The sequence below is a fragment of the Mesoplodon mirus genome, assembly GCF_964341445.2.
Source record: "Mesoplodon mirus genome assembly, chromosome: 16".
Classification (NCBI taxonomy): Eukaryota; Metazoa; Chordata; class Mammalia; order Artiodactyla; family Ziphiidae; genus Mesoplodon; species Mesoplodon mirus.
In genome coordinates this window covers 59,493,769-59,516,802 of record NC_138992.1, presented here as the reverse complement: position 1 = coordinate 59,516,802, position 23,034 = coordinate 59,493,769, and the positions used below count along the sequence as shown (strand labels likewise).

General features: G+C 33.3%; 1 protein-coding gene across 3 annotated transcripts in view; it reads left to right on the top strand.

Annotated features, from left to right (window-relative positions):
• Positions 1-22,374, top strand: part of HNF4G (hepatocyte nuclear factor 4 gamma) — a 135,792-nt gene extending 113,418 nt beyond the window's left edge. For all 3 annotated transcript variants that reach the window (XM_082601018.1, XM_082601016.1, XM_082601017.1), the window contains 9 exons: positions 3,403-3,574; positions 5,462-5,556; positions 8,243-8,349; positions 9,910-10,065; positions 13,917-14,004; positions 15,999-16,151; positions 16,514-16,750; positions 17,706-17,828; positions 22,121-22,374. In XM_082601018.1, coding sequence (XP_082457144.1) covers positions 3,429-3,574; positions 5,462-5,556; positions 8,243-8,349; positions 9,910-10,065; positions 13,917-14,004; positions 15,999-16,151; positions 16,514-16,750; positions 17,706-17,828; positions 22,121-22,242 — 1,227 coding nt within the window. In that variant the 5' untranslated portion in view covers positions 3,403-3,428 and the 3' untranslated portion in view covers positions 22,243-22,374. The remainder of the gene's footprint in view (positions 1-3,402; positions 3,575-5,461; positions 5,557-8,242; positions 8,350-9,909; positions 10,066-13,916; positions 14,005-15,998; positions 16,152-16,513; positions 16,751-17,705; positions 17,829-22,120) is intronic.
• The last annotated feature ends 660 nt before the right edge of the window (positions 22,375-23,034 follow it).

Sequence of the window (23,034 nt, the reverse complement as noted above, 5' to 3'; positions counted from 1 at the left end):
CATGAAGCATTGCAACATTATCACAATGAATTGCTTTCGTACACCATAAAAGAAAGAGAAGTAAGCAGAATATGGCCTGCTGAAGGAGTTTACAGTTTTACAGCTCCTCCCACTGTAGCACATAAGTCACTCAGTTACAGTTAACTTTGGATTATCCCTCACAGATTGAAAGCCCAACAGACATCACACACTCTGGGCCTGTGGTGCCACTCGTATGTGTGTATCTAAATCAATGATGAGGGTATCGGAACCGATACTGGACATGGAGATGGCAAATTACAGTGAAGTTTTGGACCCAACTTACACAACTTTGGAGTTTGAAACTATGCAGATTCTGTATAATTCAAATGGTGAGTTCTCATCTGCTTGTAGATAAAAAAGAAAAGTAAGTATAATGAGAGCAGGAAAACTGAGCTTCCCAGGTGGTGGTTCCGTGTGTTTTATTGCTGGAGAATTCAGGGCTTGTTTTTTAAGGCCACAAATCTGAGGCTTTTGCACTTCATCTTTTGCGCTGAGACTTTTAAATTTAAAAATTTAAATTAATAATGCTATGGCTATCTTATGTTTGAGATAGAAAAAGCTTAGCTATGCATAATAAAGTAACCTCGGAATTCTGTCATGGGCCAGTTAGATAGAAAGAGTAGTTTCAGCAGTTATTTTATTTACTGTAAATCACAGTAATGAGTAATATTGGCAGGTTGGCTGTAAAGTATATTTTCTATGCAACATTTAAAATGACATATGGAAAATTGTCCTTAGAACACTGGAGAGTTTTACTGGTCACCTTCTCCTTTCATTATTCCAATTCTCAACTGCTGCTGATGAGAAACTGTATTTAACATTACTATCAAGTTTTTGCATTGAACACAAATATGAAAAGAAATAAGAGTTTATATTATAACTGCACTTGACAAGCTAATGTTTAGCCTCACAAAGCTCTTGGTATTTATCTACTGTAACATTTTAACTTTAAATAAGACATGACTTGTTTAGGGCTCATGTCTTTATAGAATACAGTTTACTACTGACTTGGAATTTAGATATTTTTTCATGTAAAAATTTTGTCCAAGATCAGTTATAATTGTTAGAACTCGTAAAATCTGCTAATTATGTATGCTTTGGAAAATTCTCTCTGTGTGTGTGTGTGTTTAGCTCAGGACTGAGAATATATCTTGTACTCAGGATATCTTAACGTTCTACTATGCTGTACAATTTCAGTGACTGCGATAGCTGTAATATTTACAATAAACAACAATAATTTATTAGTGGGAAGATTTCTAAAAATTTTCAGAAGATGAATTCTGAAATTTTAGCACAAAGGGGTTAAAATCAATTAACAGTGCTTCTACTAGGAAGTCACTATTTTTAATCCTTATGTTTAGACTTGACTAAGGTATTTAATAAAGTATTTACCTCAATAGACTCATGAGTGTTTTAAAAGCTATAGCTTACTAAATAGTAGGGACAGATTTACCATAAATACTTACTAAAACAACTGACTATTTCCAAAGTGTTGTCTAACTTGTTTTCTTGTAATAATATCTAAATTCTTGTTAATAATATGTAAGTATGACATTAAACTGGAAGCAAGAGTTGAATATTTTTTTTGTTTCCATATAATCTTCCAGAACACAGTCAATCCTTAACACTTCTGCCATATTTCTAATATCTATTTTGTTTATGTTATCAAAAGAAAAATTACTAGCATTTAAATTCTAAAATGTCACGTGATTACCCTTAAGCATATTCTCACTGAAGATTTTTGTAACTTTATGAAGTTATATATGACAATATTTGTCAACTCAGAAGTATTAGTATGTAGAATACATATATCGTCACAGAATGTAATTGGGACATAACAGTCTTTGATTTTATCCTTTTTATATTGGAAATATAATAATGAATTGTTATTATATTTACATTATTATATAATTTATTATCAATTAAAGTGTATAATATATTCTTATTTATTTAATGTCTTTTGAGTACATAGATATTTGTAAAGATGTAGTAAACAATATTAACTAATTTAAGAAATATTTAAGCAAAAATACCTATGTGGATTTTTTGAAGCATCTTTCTTCAAAACAATGAGTTCTCACTTTATGTAAGGCATAGCTCTAAGAGCTGGAAGGCAGAGGGGTGACTAAGACAGATAAATCCTCTGACATCATGAAGTTTTTATTCTATGGGGAAAGATGGGTAATAAATGAACAGACCGAAGCATAATATAATTTTAGAAAATGAAGTGGTTAGTTTAAAATATAAGCAGGGTACTAGGTTCTACTTGAAGGGCAAATGAGAGATGACTCTTTTAGATGTGTGTTTATAGAATGTTTCACAGAAAATGTGAGATTTGAGCAGAAACTGGATAGCCAGCTCATAGAAATTCTTGAGGAAGAGCTTCCCTTCCAGGCAGAAGGGTCAGCAAGTGTAAAGGCTCTGAGATGGGAACAGACTTCAAGGAGAAAAAAAAAAAAAAAAGGCAACATTACTGGAGACTAGTGAACAGGATGAAAAGTAGTGCCAGATAATAGGATCAGAGAGGTGGGAGGGTAACCTTTTCACTCTGGGCTCTATAGGCCATGGGAATATGTGTAGGCTTTATTTTGTATCTAAGGGTTGGATGCAGAAGGCTAATGTGATGTGAATTTCTTATGCCAAGATCACATTGCGGGCTTTCTGATAATAAACAGTAGGGGAACCAGGGTGGAAGTATTCGAGAAATTAGGTAGGAAGCTATTTCAATAATCTAGGGAAAAGATTATGTTCGATTGGATAAGAGTGGCCATGGTAAAAGGCTGAAAAGCTGTGGATTCGATATGTATTTTAAATACGACTCGTGGATTGGATATGAGCAACGAAGGTGAGAATTCAGTAAAGACTCCCAGATTATTGGCCTTAGGTACCAGATGGTACCATTGACTGACTAGGGAAGACTGAAGGAAGAACAAGTTCTAGGAAAAAAAAAATCAGAGTTCTATTTTTGATACATTAATTTGAAAATCTTATTAAACTCCAAAGTGAAGTTGTTCAGCAGATATTTGGGCATTTCAGACTGATACCCGTGGGAGACATCGGGCCTAGAAATAAAATGTGGGAATTGTTCATCATACAGATGATATTTAATGTCATGGGACTGGATGAGCTTCCCTAGGGAAAGGGTATAGTTGAGGGACTGAGCCCTATGGTATACCAAATTTTAATCCTCCAAAATATGAGTGGCGAGTTTGGAATGGAGACTGGCAGGAACAGCCAGTGGATAAAAGGAGAGCACTGGTGTGGAGCTTCCAAGAAGCTGAGGAAGGGACTATTTCACTCCCATAAATAATTAGTAGGCCAATTTATGTAAGAAATACTCAGTACTAACTTGCACTCTACCTCTTTCTCTTTCTTTAACAGATAGTTCTGTGCCAGAGACAACAAGTATGAATACCACAGATAATGGTGTCAACTGTCTATGTGCTATATGTGGGGACAGAGCGACAGGAAAGCACTATGGCGCCTCCAGCTGTGATGGGTGCAAGGGCTTCTTCAGACGCAGCATCCGCAAGAGTCACGTTTATTCCTGCAGGTACTTGAAATGCTCCTTCCCAGAAGGTGATCTTCAGAGGTGTTTCAAAATGCCATGCAAGAAGTACGGGAATAAAATTCAGAGCTTTCAAATTTCTGTAACTCTAAGAACAAAATTTATAAGCGACATGAAAAGTGAGGATGTGTGGGTGTGTATACACATGCAGTCACACGGGTGGTTCTTTTTTATGAAACATCTTAGACTTATAAAATGTATATTAAAAAATCCCCATGCTTACCACCCAGTTTAGACCAATATAATTGAAGCCTCCAGTGGACACCTCCCCTATCACTTTCTCTTCCTCCCCTCTCTCCCAGAGGTAAATACCATCTGAAATTTGGTGTTTGTCTTTTCCTCGTGTTTCTTTATTGTTTCACCACATGTTCGTATACCAATAGCCATATATAAATCTGTATTTAAATGGTTTCACAATGCGTGTACGTTTCTGCATATTGCTTATCATTTTAGCGTCATCACATCCTGAGTCTTGGAACAAAATTATAAAAAGGCAGATGATTTAGGTAGCTTGTTGATGTTACTGAATAAAATGAAATTTTCAGCTCTAAAGTTTTAGATGTATTTCTCGTGTCACAATTTTGTAATTGAATTTAATGTTTGTCTAAAATATATATATATATATATATATATATATATATATATATTTATTTATTTATTTATTTATTTATTATTTTTTTTTTTTGCGGTACGCGGGCCTCTCACTGTTGTGGTCTCTCCCGTTGTGGAGCACAGGCACTCCGGACGCACAGGCTTAGCGGCCATGGCTCACGGGCCTAGCCGCTCCGCGGCATGTGGGATCTTCCCAGACCGGGGCACAAACCCGTGTCCCCTGCATCAGCAGGCAGACTCTCAACCACTGCGCTACCAGGGAAGCCCAGATTTGCCTCTTTTGAACATTTGACATAAACGAAATTACACAATATGTGACCTTTTGTGTCTGACTTCTTTCACTTAGAATAGTGTTTTCAAGGTTCATCCATGTTGTAACATGTATCAGCGCTTCATTCTTATTTATTGCCAGGTGTAATATTCCATTGTGTGGGTATGCAACATTTTGTTTATCTGTTCATCAGCTGATGGGCATTTGGATTGTCTCCACTTTTTAGCTATTATGAATAATGCGGCTATGGACATTTGTGTATAAGTGTTTGTGTGAATATATGTTTTCATTTCTCTTGGGTGTATACCTAGGAGTGGAATTGCTGGGTCATTTGGTAACTCTTGTTTAACTTTTTGAAAAACTGCCAAACTGTTTTCCTAAGCAGCCACATCATTTTGTATTATAACTAACAATGTGTGAGAGGTCCAGGTTTTCCACAACCTCATCATTTACTATTGTCTGTTTTTTCTGATTCTAGCCACTGTAGTGGGTGTGAAGTGGTACCTAATTTTTCAGAGACTCTACTCTTTATGCTTTATTCAATTGCCTCTTGATATGTAATTTGGAATTTAGAGTAAACTCCAATTGGATATGATGTAAAATTAATAGAAAAATTTTTAAATAGAGAAATGTGTGAAAGTTCAGAGGAGTGAAGTTCCCCGTCACACTGAAATCATTTAGCAGTAAGCATTAGAATTTGCATGCCACAATTTTTAAACTAGGTTTGGCTTTCATGGCTCAAGATAGAAATGATCATGGATACTGGCCAAAAGTGAGATTTCATTCAGTTTTGTTTTATTAGAGAGACTGCATGAGAGGTGAGGCTTGTACTTTCATGTCGATCATGAGATTAGAAAAGTCATAGTTAATTGTTCTTATACATTCTTTCTGTTGATCTAAATTTGACTATACTTTTTAAAGTCTGTCTGTTTGCTTTTTTTGATAAATAACAGTTTTCTGCAAACTAATATATTTTTTTGGCATTGTAGGTTCAGTCGGCAATGTGTTGTTGACAAAGACAAAAGGAATCAATGTAGATACTGTCGATTAAGAAAGTGCTTTAGAGCAGGAATGAAAAAAGAAGGTAATAATATATAACATAATGATTATTAACATTATTGATGAAAAGTGTTATACACACATGTTCTCATTTAATCACAATAACCTTTCCATGAGTTCTGATTATCCTCAGTGAAGAATCTGTGGTTCCTTGAGTTTAAGAATTTACTCAAGGACACTGGTACCCACTGGTGAGTGGTAGAGCCAGTCTTTACCTGCTGACTGATTTGACATGTTCTATCCACTACTGCGTAATCCCTGGCAAGAAAATTATTGTCTGAAAAAATATTCCAATGTCTTGTTCAAAAGCTAAATGGCAAACTATATTAATAGGATGCAATTGTAAATGAATTTTAAATGGGTTTTTTATTCTCAATAACAATTGAATATCTTTATTCATTTCATAAGCATTAACTGAACATTGACTTTTCATGCAGTCATTTATCTACTTAACAAATTTATTGAGCACTGCTGCTCTCCAAACACTGTTGTGGGTGCTGAGGTTTCAGTAGTGAACATACTGAACAAAATAATCCCCCCTGTCAGGGAGCTTATATTCTATTCAAAGACAGAGACAATGGACTAGATGCTCTATTTTAATGTGCACTAATTTCATTTTGAACATATTAAATACAATTATATTATCCTATGTTCTAACTATGGTTAATTTAGCAAAACAAATGTGTTTAGCACATTTAAATGTTTGGCAGGAAACAGCTGCTATACAATTTTCTGTTTATCATTTTGCCACATGCTTATCCTTAGGACATACAAAGATATATTTTTCAGAACTCTTTCATATATTATTAAAAAATTAAATCAGATATGTGAAAAATATCAAACCTATCTTAAACATAGTTGTTTTCTTTTTCACTCAGTATTTTCAAGAGACAAAAATTCCATTCATTTCATTCAGCTGCTAGTCTCAGAAAAGAAGGCAAAATGAAGTTCACAAAGTTAAAGGAAAAACACTTTCATTTCAACATGACTTATTTCTAGTGACCTATTTGGTAGTTTATGGGATTAATTACATGTTTTGTCAATTATATTCATTCATTTCTACTTGAACCTCTGCTTCACTCCTACCAATGCAAAAGCAAACCACGATTCTACAATTCAGTTTAGAGTTTTACAATCTGCTAAATAAAATTATTTTCAAAAACAGTGAAAGCATATCTTATACTGTTCATAGAATAATGTATTAATTTTTCCTAAATAGATTAGGAAGAAACTTTTAGCTTTCAAAGTAGATATATTTTTCTTATTTACACTAATAGCATAATATTAAGGTTAGGTAGATGGAAACGTATATAAATATGGTTTTATGTCAAAAAAGGTAGCTGAAAGATAATTACAAATGTTCACAATATCTTTTAGCATTTTTCTAAAGATCGATCATGTAAACAAAATTCATAAAAGCATAACTTACATTTTAAAATTTTTACCTCCATGTATACATTTCCAAATGAGTCAGTTTAGGCTGAAAGTCAATGACAATATTTGCTAAAAAAAAAAAAAAAAGGAGAGAGAGGAAGTAAGCTACCAGTAAATATGATTTAAAAGTAAAATATTAATGATTCACTCTAACTAAAGATTACTCACTCTTAAAGGCAAGAAGTTTAACATTTTCTCTTTCAAATTAGTGGTGTTGATAGTTAATAGTAAGTTTGGTTAGATAGTAGATTTTGGCATAGAAATTGATGAATTTCTTTAATAAAAGAATAATTACAGAAAAAAATTCTGATAGTTTAATGTCTTATCTTTCCAGCAGAATTGGATAGAGCATTACTGTAAATAATTTAGGGACTACAGACTTAGTTTCCATTCTTTTTGGTTAAGAGAAAATAATCTTACCTTTTAAGGTTTGAAATCCAACTTTGACATCTGACTTCTATTATTCTATGTATTACAAGTATACTAATTCGTACTAACCCTCTCCCTCTTATTTTTAAAAATTTAGTTTTCAATAAAAAATTTGGGGATACACTTTATTCTTTTTTTTCCTTTCTGAAACAAAGAGATCTCTTTCTTAGAAGACTTTCATATAAATACTTAATATTTCTTCATTGTTCTAAAATGCTGATATTCTAATCTCAATGTTCTCAAGAGAGACCCCTACGTGCTGCAATTTTTGCCTTATTAATGTTTGTAAACTGTCCTGAGGACATTGTTTCATAAGAGATCATAGGATTGCGACCTGAAAATCACCTTAACTAAAATAAATTTACTTTCCATTTTTGCTAGTGTTTTAGAAGAAAAAGAAAAATGGGAGTTTCAAAATGTATGACTCATATTTTCTGACAGTGAATACACTCTTATCTTTGACCTGGTCAATCTCACAGGTTGTACTCTTCTTCTAGTTATCTTATGGTTTTATTAACTTTGAGAGAATGGAAAACCAACCTCGTAAAAATACAGCATGGCTGAACTGGCTGACCCAAAACTTTCTAACATGGGTGCCATCATGAAGTCCCAAAAGGCAATATTTTATGAACTGTAGTGACAAGCCTGGCTCTTTCTACTTTAAAAATGGTACAGAATGAAACATACCTTCAGTCATACTTTTCTTCCTGCCTCAAGCACCCCCCTCCAAGTTCTTTTAGAGGCATCTCATTTCTACTTTTATAGTAACGTTGTTTTTACTTCAAACTGTATATTCTGAGATATATTGAAGAAAACTGACCAGTAAATGCTGTGATTTTCTCCCCTAGCTGTGCAAAACGAACGTGATAGAATAAGCACCAGAAGAAGCACATTTGATGGCAGCAACATCCCCTCCATTAACACACTGGCACAAGCAGAAGTTCGGTCTCGCCAGGTACTGCTGCATTACTGCTGCACCAGCATCCAGCCCTGTTTAATAGAATCAGATGTTTATTTAGGCATAATATTAAAATGATTTAAGTTCATTCAAATGTGCTCATTACTATAATAAATTATATCTATGCAAATTGAAGAATTTTACTTTGAAAATATTAGTTGGACTGTTGACTCAATTTTGAATTTTCTTGGGCAAGTTTCTACTTTTTAAATGGAAAAATGAAATGCATTTCAGTCTGAGTGTTAAAAGTTTGTTTGCAAGGTTGATTTAAAATACTTAATGCATAGCACAATGCCCTGGGGGCAGTATCTTGTTTTATTGATTGAATCTGGAAATCAGTTATCACAGCTTTGGGAGTGTTTAGTTGAGGCCTATCATTAGAGCTTCCTTCCTTGAAAATGACTTCTAGATTCAAGAACTCACCTTCACATCTGCTTTGGAAACAGGTATTTAAGGGAAGAACCAGAATTTAGAAAACACAGGAGAAACTTTATTATTTGAAATTTCTAGAATGAGGATATCAGTTCTAAAGTTAAAAATATAAGTGATTAGTTATATAAATAAAAGTAAATCACTTAAGAATCAGATAAAGAAACTTTTTGAAGAAAGTTTATTTTACCATTGCCCGTATTAGAAATGTTAATGGTATTTTTCTATTATAAAGCAAACAATGAAATAGCTGTTAATCAGGTTCTATAATGAGTCAATGAAACTACTTTCATTTTTGATAACACAAGGGTAAATGATGAAGTTAACATCACCATTATCATCATAATTACTTGAAGATTACTTGATGGTCCTGTAAAGTATTTCGAGAATGGCCTGAAAGGAACTGTGAGGAAATAGACATACACTGCAGAAAGACACGTACACACACACACATGTTCAAAAATTAAGTTTAGAAGAACTTTTAGAAAGTGATTTTTTTTCAGCAGAAAGGCATTTGAACACTACTTATATCTTAGAGAGTTCAAAATTATATATCATTTAAAAATTTATCATTATACATTAAGATTTTCAACTTGCTGAGTCAAAGATTGGTTTCTTAACTTTATTTGGGTGGGCTTCCATTAAATGCAGCAACATAGTCTGACTTCTCATCTAAATCTTTTCTTCTCAGCTGGTAAACTTTATCCAATGGAAACCTTCCTTCATAAATTACAACAAATTAAAGATGGGCTTTCTTATTGGAACTATCATGTTCAATTAAAAATAAAATCATACAAAATAGTTCATGTGGATACTCCATAGCTCTTTGTATAGCCATTTTGAATTATGAAACTCCCTGAAAGTAGTGGTAACTTGTTTTACAGGTTTGGCCAGAAAATAAGATAGTACTCCCAGACCATGCTGCTATGCAGTGAATGTTCTCAATATAACTTGAATTGATAGGTATTTGATTTCTTAATTTTAAATGTTTAGTATATTTCAAGATACTGTGACAATGATAGTGCCCACTTCAATGGTGCTTACTTATTGCAGTTGTAGAAAAAAGAGAAATAGTGGTCTTATGTTATGTTCAGTGATGAATTAATATAATGTTCTTCTTAATGCTAGATCTCAGTCTCAAGCCCTGGTGCGAGCACTGACATAAATATTAAGAAAATTGCCAGTATTGGTGATGTCTGTGAATCCATGAAACAGCAGCTCTTAGTCTTGGTGGAATGGGCTAAATATATTCCTGCCTTTTGTGAGTTACCACTGGATGATCAGGTATAATTTAAAGAGATTATGAATGCTTTAAAATAATGTTTTTTGAACTTTGCTAAGTTTTTCAGTTCTTTTAATTATATTTGTAGTAGATTTACTATATTTGACAAAGGTTACTGAGAGACAGACTGTTTAAATTCTATTTTAGGGGTCTTACAAATTTATTGATTGGATGAGGGTTGATCAAGCCTATATTCTTCCCTCTTGAGGTTTAAAAAGCTTAAGTAAGTGAGAAAGACAGGTAGTAGATAACTGCCATTGTGAGATAAAGTATTGGAAGAATAAATGTCTGGAAGTCAAATCGTACCCCATTGTGTCTTGCTGTTTACTAAAGGTGCATATAAAATTCTTCAGAAATACCAGGCCACTTCTAGACAGAAACCACACAGGTTTTGTTGGTGTCTTTGTAGGCACTTTTATGCACTTAACATATAAAATTGTGCCTTTCATGTTGTCAGTTTTATTCTAGCATTTACTGTATAAAAAGTATAAATCTGATAAAAAAAAAGTCTGTAGAATTGTGTTCTGAAATCTACTGAAAATAGAATTCAGATGTAGTGATCTTTTCCTAATATAGACATTTTCATACTTTGTCATATGTATATTAAGATATCTTAGTTAATAGTTAAAAGTTCACTTTCCAATATGTTTAAAGAAGTAGCTAAGATACTTGTCTCTACCCTTCACAGTTTATGAACTCTAATTTTCCCCAGACTTTCTGCAAGGCTATGCACATTGGAGTTTTTCTGATAAATTAACCTGTAAGCAACCTTCAAGTTTATCTGTTTTATATTTATTATTACATTATTTATTGTAAATGTAAACATATTGGAAAGTACTGCCATTTTATCAGTGTTAACAGGTCTATAAACCTTGACTATTCGAGAGGAAGGGGGAAACTGCTAGTTACCCATAAAAATGATCAGCAGTGGGGGCACTGATGAGACTTAATCTGACTTTTTCTTTGAATCTGTAGAATTGTAACAGAACTTGGTGGCTAAAATACAACTTGAACGTTAGAAAAATTAGCTGATCTCATTTCTCAAATGACCTTACACTTCAGATTATCAACATACTGTATTCAAATCAGTAAAAAAAAATGTATATCAGTATAATATAATCTTTTAATTACTAGCATCAAATATATAAGTTCTCAAAAATTGAGATATTTGATATTTTGAATTATCTCAAGGGGCTTAACTCACCAGCAGTCTAACATTTTGATGTCTTTAAGTAAATAAAATATTTAGGTTCTTTAAAATGAACCAAGGGAAAAGGAATGCTGAACATCTTTGTAAAAAGTTTTTACTTGTATAGTCTTGAAATATTTTTAAAGAGTTCTTACCTGAAATCAATCTCCTTTTTATATTCACTGTTTCTAATAAAGCAATCCACTTTCTTAACAAAAAAAAGTAGTTAAGAAGTTTAATGTTCTAATTAGTCTATAAAGATTAGATTATTAGTTTCAGATTCATTTTTAACTCTTCTAAGTAGTATATAATATTCTGTAGATGTAAATAATCTGAAAATGTCCAGTTCCCCCAGGTTAAATAAAGCATGATATATAATATAACCAGTTTCTATTTTTGTAAATAATCTGAAAATGTCCAGTTCCCCCAGGTTAAATAAAGCATGATATATAATATAACCAGTTTCTATTTTTATACCCTCTGACCAATGCTCTTTATCATTGATAAACAAAGACAAAGAAACAATCAAAGGGAAAAGTACATGATTGTTTAAAAATCAAAGAAGGGCAAAATATTTATATAACCGGAAAATAAGTGATCACAGAAAGTTAGCAGTTATATTTCTAGGAGAGCATTTCACCTGGTTACAACAAGAAAATACTGTGAAATCTGAAATCATTCTTAAAATGTTCTGTAACTCCCTTCCTGGTATGAGTCATGGTTGTGGACATATCATAAAGATAGCTTGGCTCAGAAGGTTATTTCAGAGTGAATAATGCTAAATTGCTAAAACTTACTTGTCTCACCCCAAGCCATATAAGTAGGGTTATGTTATTTATCAGTTTTATATTTTTATTACCACTCTTTTTTTAAAAAAAGTTGCTGACCTGTATGAAGACAATGATTTAAAACTTGGGAAATTGAAATTCTGTAACTTGTCAATAATAGTTTTCATTTACTAACTGACACTAATATTAACAGTATAACATTAATAACCATGGATTGGTGAATGTCTATTATGGATATGGCACTCGAGTTTCAAATGCATTATATATTACATTATTTTATTTAATACTCTCGGGAGCTCTGTGGCATAAGTTTTATAATCTCTTTAAAAACTTAACAGCTTTTAAAACTGAACCATATATCAGTTAAATTCACTCAGTGTATTCATCAGACAAATATTTCTTAGGATTACTGTTCAGTTTTAGGAACTGTGAGTATCCAGCAGTAAAAATACAGACCACTATTATCATAAAATTTGCATTCTATTTGGGAGAGGCAGACAATAAAAATATATGGATAATGAGTAAGTTAATTCTAGGTGGGGAAGAGTTCTATAAAATGAAATGGGATGAGTTGTTGCAGAATGACTGGGGGTGGAGTGGTAGCAGATCCTTTAAATTGGGGATTAAAGAAGATTTTTCTTGAGACCTGAGTGACAAGGGGCTAAACATATCAAGATCTGAGGAGAAAGCATTCTGGGTACAGGAACAGCAAGTTCAAAGGCTCTGAGGCAGGCAGGCATAGTGTGCCTGGAGAAAAGTGAGCAAAGGATGTTGTAAGATGAAACCAGAGACATGGGCAGGGGGGCAAAGCATTGAGCCATAACCTCATGTGAGGCCATGGTTGAGGTTTTTGGGTCTTATTCTAAAGACATTAAGAAACCAGTGAAGAGTTTTTAGCAGAGGAGTGATATTAAGTGATTATTATTATTACAAGATATCATCGTAGAAGCTCTGGCAAGAAGGACTTAGGATGGAGGAACCAGAAAGGAAGCAGGAATACCTAGTAGCTCTTTGGAGTGTAGTTTGGTGGGCCAGGCAAAGAATGACCAAGGTTTGGCCAGGGGCTGTAGCAATGGAGAAACAATACTAGGATTTGCTGTACAGTGAGAGAGGGATCCAAATAGACCCTTGTTTTGGGTGTGAGAAAGCATTTTGGATGATGGTGCCATTTTCTAAGGAGATGAAGATGTTGGAGAAGCATTACTTTGATGTGTTAAATTTGAAATGCTTCTTATTCTTCCTACTGGTGATATTCAGCAGGCAATGGAGCTCCTTTGAGAGCTTAGTGCAGAGCTAAAGGTTCAATCTAGAAAGTGTCAGAACCCAGATCCCCCATACTCATTTCGCTATATCACCAATCTTTGTTTTGCTTTTGTTTATTCAGTTGATTATGTATAAGAGATCTTGTTTTACATATATTTTCTCCTTTAGTCCTCATGGCTACACTTTCAGATTTTTATCACTATCTCCATTTGATAGATGAAAACAAATGAGTTCCAAACATACTGGTCAACTAACCCAAGGTTAAACAGGAGTAAGTGGCCAAGCCAGAATTTGAACTCTGGTTTGTTTGACTCTATGCCCAAACACCATTCACTCCCAAACACTAAACTGTTCTGCTTTTCTTTTTCTATTTCTTTTTTTTTTCTGCCATTGTATTGACTTGTTAGTTTTAGAAATTTTGAAAAGTAAAACTCTGTTGACCTGTTAAAAATAGAAGAATTGAAGCCTTAATCATGGCAAGAATCTATGAATATTGTAGTTGTTAAAACAAAAAAAGCCCCAGTCTTAAAGAATACTAAGTTAATCAGGCTTATATAATCTTTTAATCATTATATTTTATAATTAATTGTTAAACTTGGAATTTTTCATTAAGGTGGCACTGTTGAGAGCTCACGCAGGGGAACATTTACTGCTTGGAGCTACAAAGAGATCCATGGTGTATAAAGATATTTTGCTTTTGGGTAAGTTTTTTTCTTTTTAATTTGAGAAAAAATTATGCATGCTTCATACTTCCATGGGGCCTATTCTGTATGTACCAGGCATTCATAGACACTGCCAAATGCTTCTGTCACTTCACAAATTGGACTTAGTTGGTCAGGTCCTCACTCAAGCCCTGTTTTTCCTTGCCGTTAATTCAGGGAAGTTCAGAGTGGATGTTCAGGGTGCGTTAAGATTTAAAAATAAAAGATGTTGCTCAATAAACATAACATTGAGGTATGTTTAAATCATATCAGGACAAAGAGTTAGTGATTTGTGTCACCATCTTATTGAGTCCCAGTGTTGTTTCATACACTCTCAGTGTCTACCTAATAATTATGATATATATTATTTTATACTCTTCTAAGGAACGTGTTTATCTCCTATGATCTCATTGCCCATGATATGCTACAGAACCCCAAGTTAAAAAAAAATTTTGTGACAATGTCTGAAAAATTCTGAGAGTTAAAGAGCAGTGCTATAACACGCAAAGGTAAGATGGCAGGTGGGAGAAGACACAAAGGAAAAGCTTGTGTCTTCATTAAGGAAGTACCCTGATCCCCTACTTAACTTATAAAGTTAGGTTTCCTGTTGGGATATTTGAGATCTCTCTAATGTTTCTAAGCTCAACCTCCCTCTGGCTGTGTGAAATGATGATTAAATTGTCTTATTCCATTTTTGAGATAGATATTTTGTCCCAAATATAAATAAATTGAACATAATATCACAATAGCTAATATTTACTGAGGACTTACTATGTACAATGCATTGCTTTAAGTGCTTTACATGTTTATATATACACTCTCTCATTTAATCTTCACAATAACCCTGAGGGATATGTACTATTATTTTCAGCCTATTTCGTAGGTGAAGAAATGAGGGCCAAGAAAATTTACCTAAGGTCACAAAGCAAGTAAAGGATAGAGCCATGATTATAAACCACATGATATGACTGCTTTTAAATTCTGTTAAACTTTCTCTTGCATGTTTAGTTCCCCTACAATACTGTTCTCATTATAAATCTGAATACAATATACATAGAAATCAAAACAATTTTACTACATAGTTCTAAATTGTTTTACCTTAAATATTAAGTACTTTAACTTTCCATAAGAAGAGCAGGGCTACATTTTTTGACTAATTTTGCACATGTTATTATTTATACTGAAGATTGTCTTTGCCTGCAGTGAAAGAAGTCAGAATATTCTGTTTTCTATAAAACCAGAAAACAGAAATTTAGCAGCTATTTTAGGGGCTAAAATAAGCTTCCAATTTTCTAATGTTTTAGGAGCTATAATAGTATCATATTATAGCCCGAGACTTTCTAAGGTAGAATGCCTTTAGGGATTAGGTGGTCCAGTTCTCTGTCCAATTTCTGAACTCCTTTGAATACAGCCCTGTAAATAGATCATCCCGTCTCTACTTAAACAAGTCCAGGAAGAGAGAATTTACTATTTAATGAGGCAACTCATGAGAATATACATGCTAATTTTCAAAAATCAGCCTCGTCTACTTAGGCTTATTAAAATTGTGTCTCAGTAGTGGTTACATGTATATACACCTAGACCACTAAAGGAATGCCATTTTTAGTTCACTGTAAGCAAGAGAGATTCTTTAGGTTTTGTAATATGCTCATTAATGAGTAAAACGCTGATAGATAACTGATATAGTGGAAAGCTAATCATTATATCTCGTTTCTCCCTTGTCAATAATTAGCTTGCTATTAGTCTGTACTTTAGTATTATCACAAGTGACGGAGGCTGTTAAAATGCATGTGATCATATTATCAATGTTATTGATCCTGTAAGTGTTCTAAAGTTTTTCTAACATAACTAACAATGCTCTTGAAAGAGGAAGTACTATTCCTGTTTCTTCAAGGGAAGACCATTTAAAATATTGGTTTGTAAAAAATTAAACAAAATCTGACAATTTTGTGTGTGTGAGGAGGTTGATTATTTTATTTTATTTTTTTACCTAGGAAACAATTACATTATTCACCGCAACAGCTGTGAAGTTGAGATTAGCCGTGTGGCCAACCGGGTTCTAGATGAGCTGGTCCGACCCTTTCAAGAAATTCAGATTGATGACAATGAATATGCTTGTTTGAAGGCAATTGTATTTTTTGATCCAGGTTTGTTTCCAAAGTTCCATTAAAAATAATTGCAGTGAAAATTGGGCTTCCCTGGTGGCGCAGTGGTTGAGAGTCCGCCTGCCGATGCAGGGGACGCGGGTTTGTGCCCCAGTCCGGGAAGATCCCACATGCCGCGGAGCGGCTGGGCCCCTGAGCCATGGTCGCTGAGCCTGCGCGTCCGGAGCCTGTGCTCCGCAACGGGAGAGGCCACGACAGTGAGAGGCTCGCGTACTGAAAAAAAAAAAAAAAAAGAGAAAGAAAAATTGCAGTGAAAATTAAACTACTTTTAAAATACTAGAATATTTTCTGTTACACTCTAGTAAGGTTAAGTATTTAGATTGCCCTTTTTATTCCTTTATTAGACGCAAAAGGGCTAAGTGATCCAGTAAAGATTAAGAACATGCGGTTCCAAGTGCAGCTGAGTTTGGAGGACTACATCAATGACCGGCAGTACGACTCCCGGGGCAGGTTTGGGGAGCTGCTTCTGCTCCTGCCGACGCTGCAGAGCATCACTTGGCAAATGATTGAGCAGATACAATTTGTTAAACTTTTTGGGATGGTTAAAATCGACAACTTACTTCAGGAGATGTTACTGGGTGGTGAGTATATTTAAGAATTTCTACTTTATTTATTAACATCATACCACAGTACTTTAGAGCAACTTGACCTGTTTACCTTTTGTCCATGAGGTAATGAACTCAGTATTTTATATTTAGAAAGTCTGCAAAACCCATTGGATGGGAACAGAAATACTTAAACACATTCAAACCTCCCCTCCATTTGTACTCACCTCCACCATCTTTACCCTACCCTGTCCCTCTTTCCTCAATTTTCAGATCCTCCCAAATATGGTAAATAGAACTATATCTCCTATTGTTAGTACTTCTTGGAGTATATTATATTTTTCTATGCCTTGACTCCTCTAAAAGCTCAAGGATATCGGAATTGCAACATAACCAAAAAATATATATAGTAAATACTTTAAAAATAAACACTGTGTTCCTGAAGTAATTAACTGACACAACATAATGAAAAGGGAAAGACGAGATTTCATTGCTGCAGTAGATGTCAGGAATAACTTAAGAAATCATTTATTTTGTATTCTGATCTAGATTAAATTTCCTTATAAAATCACTTTATTTTAGTTTAGTTTAATTTTAGTTTGCTAGTGCTTAATGTGTTTCTAATGATATCTTTCTGAAATAAAAGTTGTTTATGCTAGTAGGGTGATCCCAAATACTGTAAACTTAAGGTAAGTGATTCTTGGAATTGCCTTAACAACAGGCAGCAAACCTAACAATTCCAGGAAACTGCACAGAAGGTCCATTATTAATATACAACATAATATGACACAACATTAATCTAACCAATGTACAGTGAAAGCTGACATTGTCTTTAACATGGCAGTGGCTCTATTAATTTATTTTTGAATTTCCAAAAAGCACTTTGCAAAAATAGCAATATTCAAGCTGTCAATCAAAACAATTATTCCAAGGTAAACTTGCTGTTGCTGATTAAATATCATTAATGCAAGCATCTTTTTATCTTCTGTAGGTGCTTCCAGTGAGGCTAACCATCTCCATCATCCAATGCACCCACATTTATCTCAAGATCCATTAACTGGACAAACTATACTTTTGGGTCCAATGTCAACCCTGGTTCATACAGACCAGATCTGTAAGTATCTGGGCTACTTTTGAAACATAGTATTTCTTAAACTTAATTACCTGAGAAAAGGTGGAATTTGGGGAAAGAATCTATTTGTGCCCAGAAATTTTAAATATTGCATATAATTTCTTCTCCAAGATTTAATTGTGGGAGATTGTGAAGCAAGTCACTTATTCTTCTTAGGTATGAGTTTTCTCCCTAAAATGGAGATGTGAGTACTAAATCTTTCTTCTTCATAGGTTTAGGAGCACAAAAGAACATACAGGATGTCCTAGCTTTGCCGGGTAGTACAGGACCGTAAAAATGACTCTACAAGGTGGAACCATGCAAAGGAGTCTTAATACTCAACAGGAAAATTATGATTGCTTGTGACCTTTAAATATATTTGTCAAAATATCAAGAACTCTTTTAGCTATAGGTTATAAATGTATAGGGCAACTAAAAGAAAAAATAGTAGTTTTAACGCTTAGTGCACCATAATTTAAAATATTAATAACACTGAGAATTAATGTGTTTTATTTTTTGTAAAAAAAATGAAAAGTAGTTTGAACACTGCTTGCCATGTTCTCTTCTAATGACTTACAAGAGGAAGTGAGCATCTTTGATGGATTTTACTCTTTTGGAAGTTTGGGTCAGTTTCCAACATTTTATCCTTTGCATTTTTAATGTCCTAAAATATCTCTGAGAATCCATTTGATGTGAAGTTTTTTGCCAGTTTCACTCCCTCTGGGACCTCTTCAACCTTTTCAGTGCAACTGGTTCCTCATTTCTGTTGACAAGCTTTCCTTCACTAAGTTCTTGGCTGAATTTTTAGGGACTCAAACAATAGTAGTGTCAGCATTTCCATCGTCAGCTCTTTCTTCTATAACTCCATTTATGTTCGATTTGAATTACACTTCCAACATTATAACTTTTTGTTTCTTTACTGCACATTCTCCCCTTTTGGCCAATTCTCTTTCAGTTGTCCATTTTTGCAAATTGTCATGTGGATTTGTCACTGAGAGGGAGATGAGGAGGCAACACAACTACACAGTTTGTTGTCAGTGTATGAACTGAAGGAAATCTGTTCATTGAATAATCATGGACAGACTGAAGGATGTGATGTGATTGGTCACTGATCAAAATGCACATCTATTGTTTTAGGTAATTATTTGTAGACTGAAGAGTTATCAGTGAAGTTTGTGAAGTCTGTAACACAGTGAAGTTTGTGAGTTTATGCAATATTCACAGTTAATTAGAGTTAGCATGCTAACTGAAATTTGAACCATGTTTTTGAAGGACTGGTGCTACTTAACTAAGCTGTGATAACTGACATTCGTGTATATCATAATTGTGCAAAGCGTGGGCTGATTAGGCTTCCTTTAGTTCTTTGGAACTAAAATGACTATATAAATACTAGGGGTTGCTAGTAGATAGTTAATCTGATATTATTGCAGATTTAACACAAATTTTATTTTTATATGTCACATTGGAGATTAAAAAAAATCTCTATTTGACAAAAATATCTAGAATTAATTGCTTCTGAATTCATACTAATTAATTCCAGATTTACTTTTGATCTATTGCTTCTGAACACTAAACCAGCTACCTCACTGAGATGCCTTCAGTTATTGTGATATAATTATTATGGGTACCAGCATTGCCTACTGAATTTACAATTGCCCTTAATAACTAGCTACAATGTTGTTTTACCCAAATGTTCAGTGCAATGTGAGAAAATTAAGTGAGTACCATTCCATCTGACTGCTACCTAGTGGTAGGGAGAGTAGAAGCCACAGAAATGCATGCTATCACTGCTGTTCTTTAGATACACACACTGGTAGATCTATGTGTAAATAGTGTCTGAAACGCAAAGTTCTTTGAGTATATGACAGAGACAGAAATGAAATTGTTAGAAAAAAATACAAATGATGTATATTATAACACATTTAATCTGTGGGTCCCAATGTAGTTGAAAGACATTAATTTGGGAACATTCTCTTTTGTTTTTTCCTTGAAGTACAGTTGATTTATGATGGTATATTGGTTTCAGGTGTACAACATAGTGATTCAATATTTTTATAGATTATATTCCATTTAAAGTTATTGGTTATATTGGTTATATTCCCTGTGTTGTACATCACATCCTTGTATCTTATTTTATACCTAGTAGTTTGTGCCTCTCAATCCCCTTCTTGTGTCTTCCCCTTCCCTCTCCCCAACTTCTCACAGGTAACCACTAGTTTGTTCTCTGTATCTATGAGTCTGTTTCTGCTTTGTTATATTTATTCATTTGTTTTATTGTTTAGTTTCCACATATAAGTGAAAACATACAGTATTTGTCTTTCTCTGTTTGACTTATTTCACTATGCATAATACACTACAGTTCCATCCAAGTTGTTGCAAGTGGCAAAATTCCATTCTTTTTTATGGCTGAGTAATATTCATATATATATAAATGATATATATATATATAATATATAATATTCAATATACAAATGATATATATATAATATATAATATTATATATATAAATGATATATATATAAAATATATAATATTCAATATATAAAAATATATCTCTCTATATATTTTTCACATCTTCCTTGTCCATTCATCTGTTAATGGACACTTAGGTGGCTTCCATATCTTGGCTATTGTAAATAAAGCTGCTATGAACATTGAGGTGCATGTATCTTTTCAAATTAGCGTTTCTGTTTTCTTCAGATACATACCCAGGAGTGGAATTGCTGGATACTATGGAAGTTCTGGTTTTAATTTTTTGAGGAACCTCCATACTGGGACCATTCTTGCAAAGCAGATGTTACCACTTTCATTTAATTAATAGTCTAGAGCAGAGAGAGGCAAGCCCAATACCATACCAAAGAGTCTATGAAGTTGTGTCTCTTAGAGACCAGTTATTCATAAACTTGGAAAATAAAACACATTAACAACACATTGAACATTGTAGGTATCAACTGACAAGAAAGTTTAACAATTCTGTTGGTGGTTAAATCCTTTACTTTTTAAATGTTAGCTTTGTAGTATTTTAAAAGCATGTTTGCTCACCCTAATCTTTTTAGAATCACATCATCACACTTTTTATTTTTATTTTCCCTCTCTCAACATAATATGTAAGAAATTCATTTGTAAAGGAAAACTTTGCTTTGCTTGTACTCATTTGGAACAGTTTATATTTTACACAAAGCAAAACATTAAACACAAACATACACACATATTTAAGTTCATGCATACTTTCTTGGTCTTTTAGAGCAGACTACTTGAGTGTTAGATCCATCCTAAATATCCAGGAATAATTTTTAAAGCAAATTTGGTAATTCTTTTGTCAATTAAATTATATCTAAAAACATTGTTTCTAAGTAACTGCTAATTCACACTTAATAATATAAAGTTAATATATTAAAGAAAACCAGGCAAAAAGGGACTGTTCTCATTTTGTATAGAATTTTTAAAAACTGTTTGGGAAAAAAAAACTCTATGAAGTTTGCAATGCCTCAGTCTGATCATTAAACATTTTCTATTTGTTCTGTTAAATAGATGGAATAATAATGCGAGTACTAAAATATTTCAAGCTTTAAAAAATTATAGAATGGCTTCTAGATTATTTTGTAATACGGTTAAAATTTGCCAATAGAAAGAAATAGTATTATAGACAATGAAGTATTCAAACTGTAACTTATTTTTTTACATTACTCAGTGCTCTTTGCATTGATGGGGAAGGGACCACCAAGTGTATTTGTAATAGAATAACTTTGAAGTGACAAAGCCAGTATTTTTTAGATGCTTTTAACTACAACATAGATTTCAAAGCACTTGAAAAGTTATCTTACCTTAATTTTTTATGTCATCTAATGTTTGAATTAGTAAAATCTAAACCAAATGTGTTTTATTTTATGTGCTTTTTTGATTGCAATTTTGATTTACAATATAAAACTTATATTGTAATATTTGGGAAAAAAACTAGCTTTCTGTTAATTCTTTTCATTTTAACTTTTTTTCTGCTGGGTTTATGAGAGAATCAGATGTTCATAAATGCTATTAAGAAAGTCCGAAGACACCTTAAAGTGACTGTCAAGATTTTTAAGTATGATTTAGTTTAATGCTAATTGGGACAGTAAGATGGGAGTGCATCTCCAATAGTATGTCAATGACCTGATAATGTATTATAATCACTACTTTATATATGATCTTTTAAAAACATATCCAAAATAATGTAATGCATATTGGTGTCATGCAGGACTTAATGGGATGGGCCAAGGTGATTGTCACCATTACATACAATTCTCTGATTCTTTTTTTAGCAACTCCAGAAACCCCGCTTCCTTCCCCACCTCAAGGCTCTGGACAAGAACCATACAAAATAGCTGCAAATCAAGCTTCAGTCATTTCACACCAGCCTCTCTCCAAACAGAAGCAATTGTGAGAATATGTTTACTTCTGAATGGCACTGCATAAATGTGAAAAGTTGTTGGTCTTGAAATATCTCAGGATAGCACTTTTGGCAAACTCTTAGCCAAGGCTTCTTCATGGTGCTGTTATAAGATGGTATCTTGTTTTCTTGTTTATATGCTCATTTTGTTTGTTGTTGCTATTGTTTAAAACCTTTAGATGCAACCAATGTATATCTGAGTTTCAATATGTTTATATAATATAAACTTGTACTGTGCCTGAACCAGTTGAATCTTATGTACTACTTTCATTTGTTGTCTTATTATTAATTTAAATCTGTAAATAATTGCTTATGGTGATGTGATGCAGAACTAAGTATTCTTTTTTGACTGCTAACAGTAGATCAGAAATCCCAGATTAATATTAAATGAACCAAGTTTTTAAATAAATTTTAAACTTGTAAATTCAAAAAATAAAGCAGTCAGTGTAGAATAGGGTACATTTCTTTGAAGAAAAATCACTTATGGATATCCAGTGGCTAAGAAGTATCTTTTTGGCCCACAGCTAAATATGCCTATATTAGGTTTAGAAAATTATAAATAGGCATTCCATAGATGACTGGGTATTCCTTGAAATCTGCCTATATTTGAAGATGTATGTTAAAATAAAACATGTTAGTTTTATCAGTTAGGATACAGGTTAAACTGTAAAAAGGAAACTCTTAAAAGAGTGGCTCAACCAAGTTCCCTCTCCTAAAACAATCTAGAAGCAGACATCCATTGACTAGAACTTAGCCCATGCCCACATCTTGTTCTCGGGGAGGCTG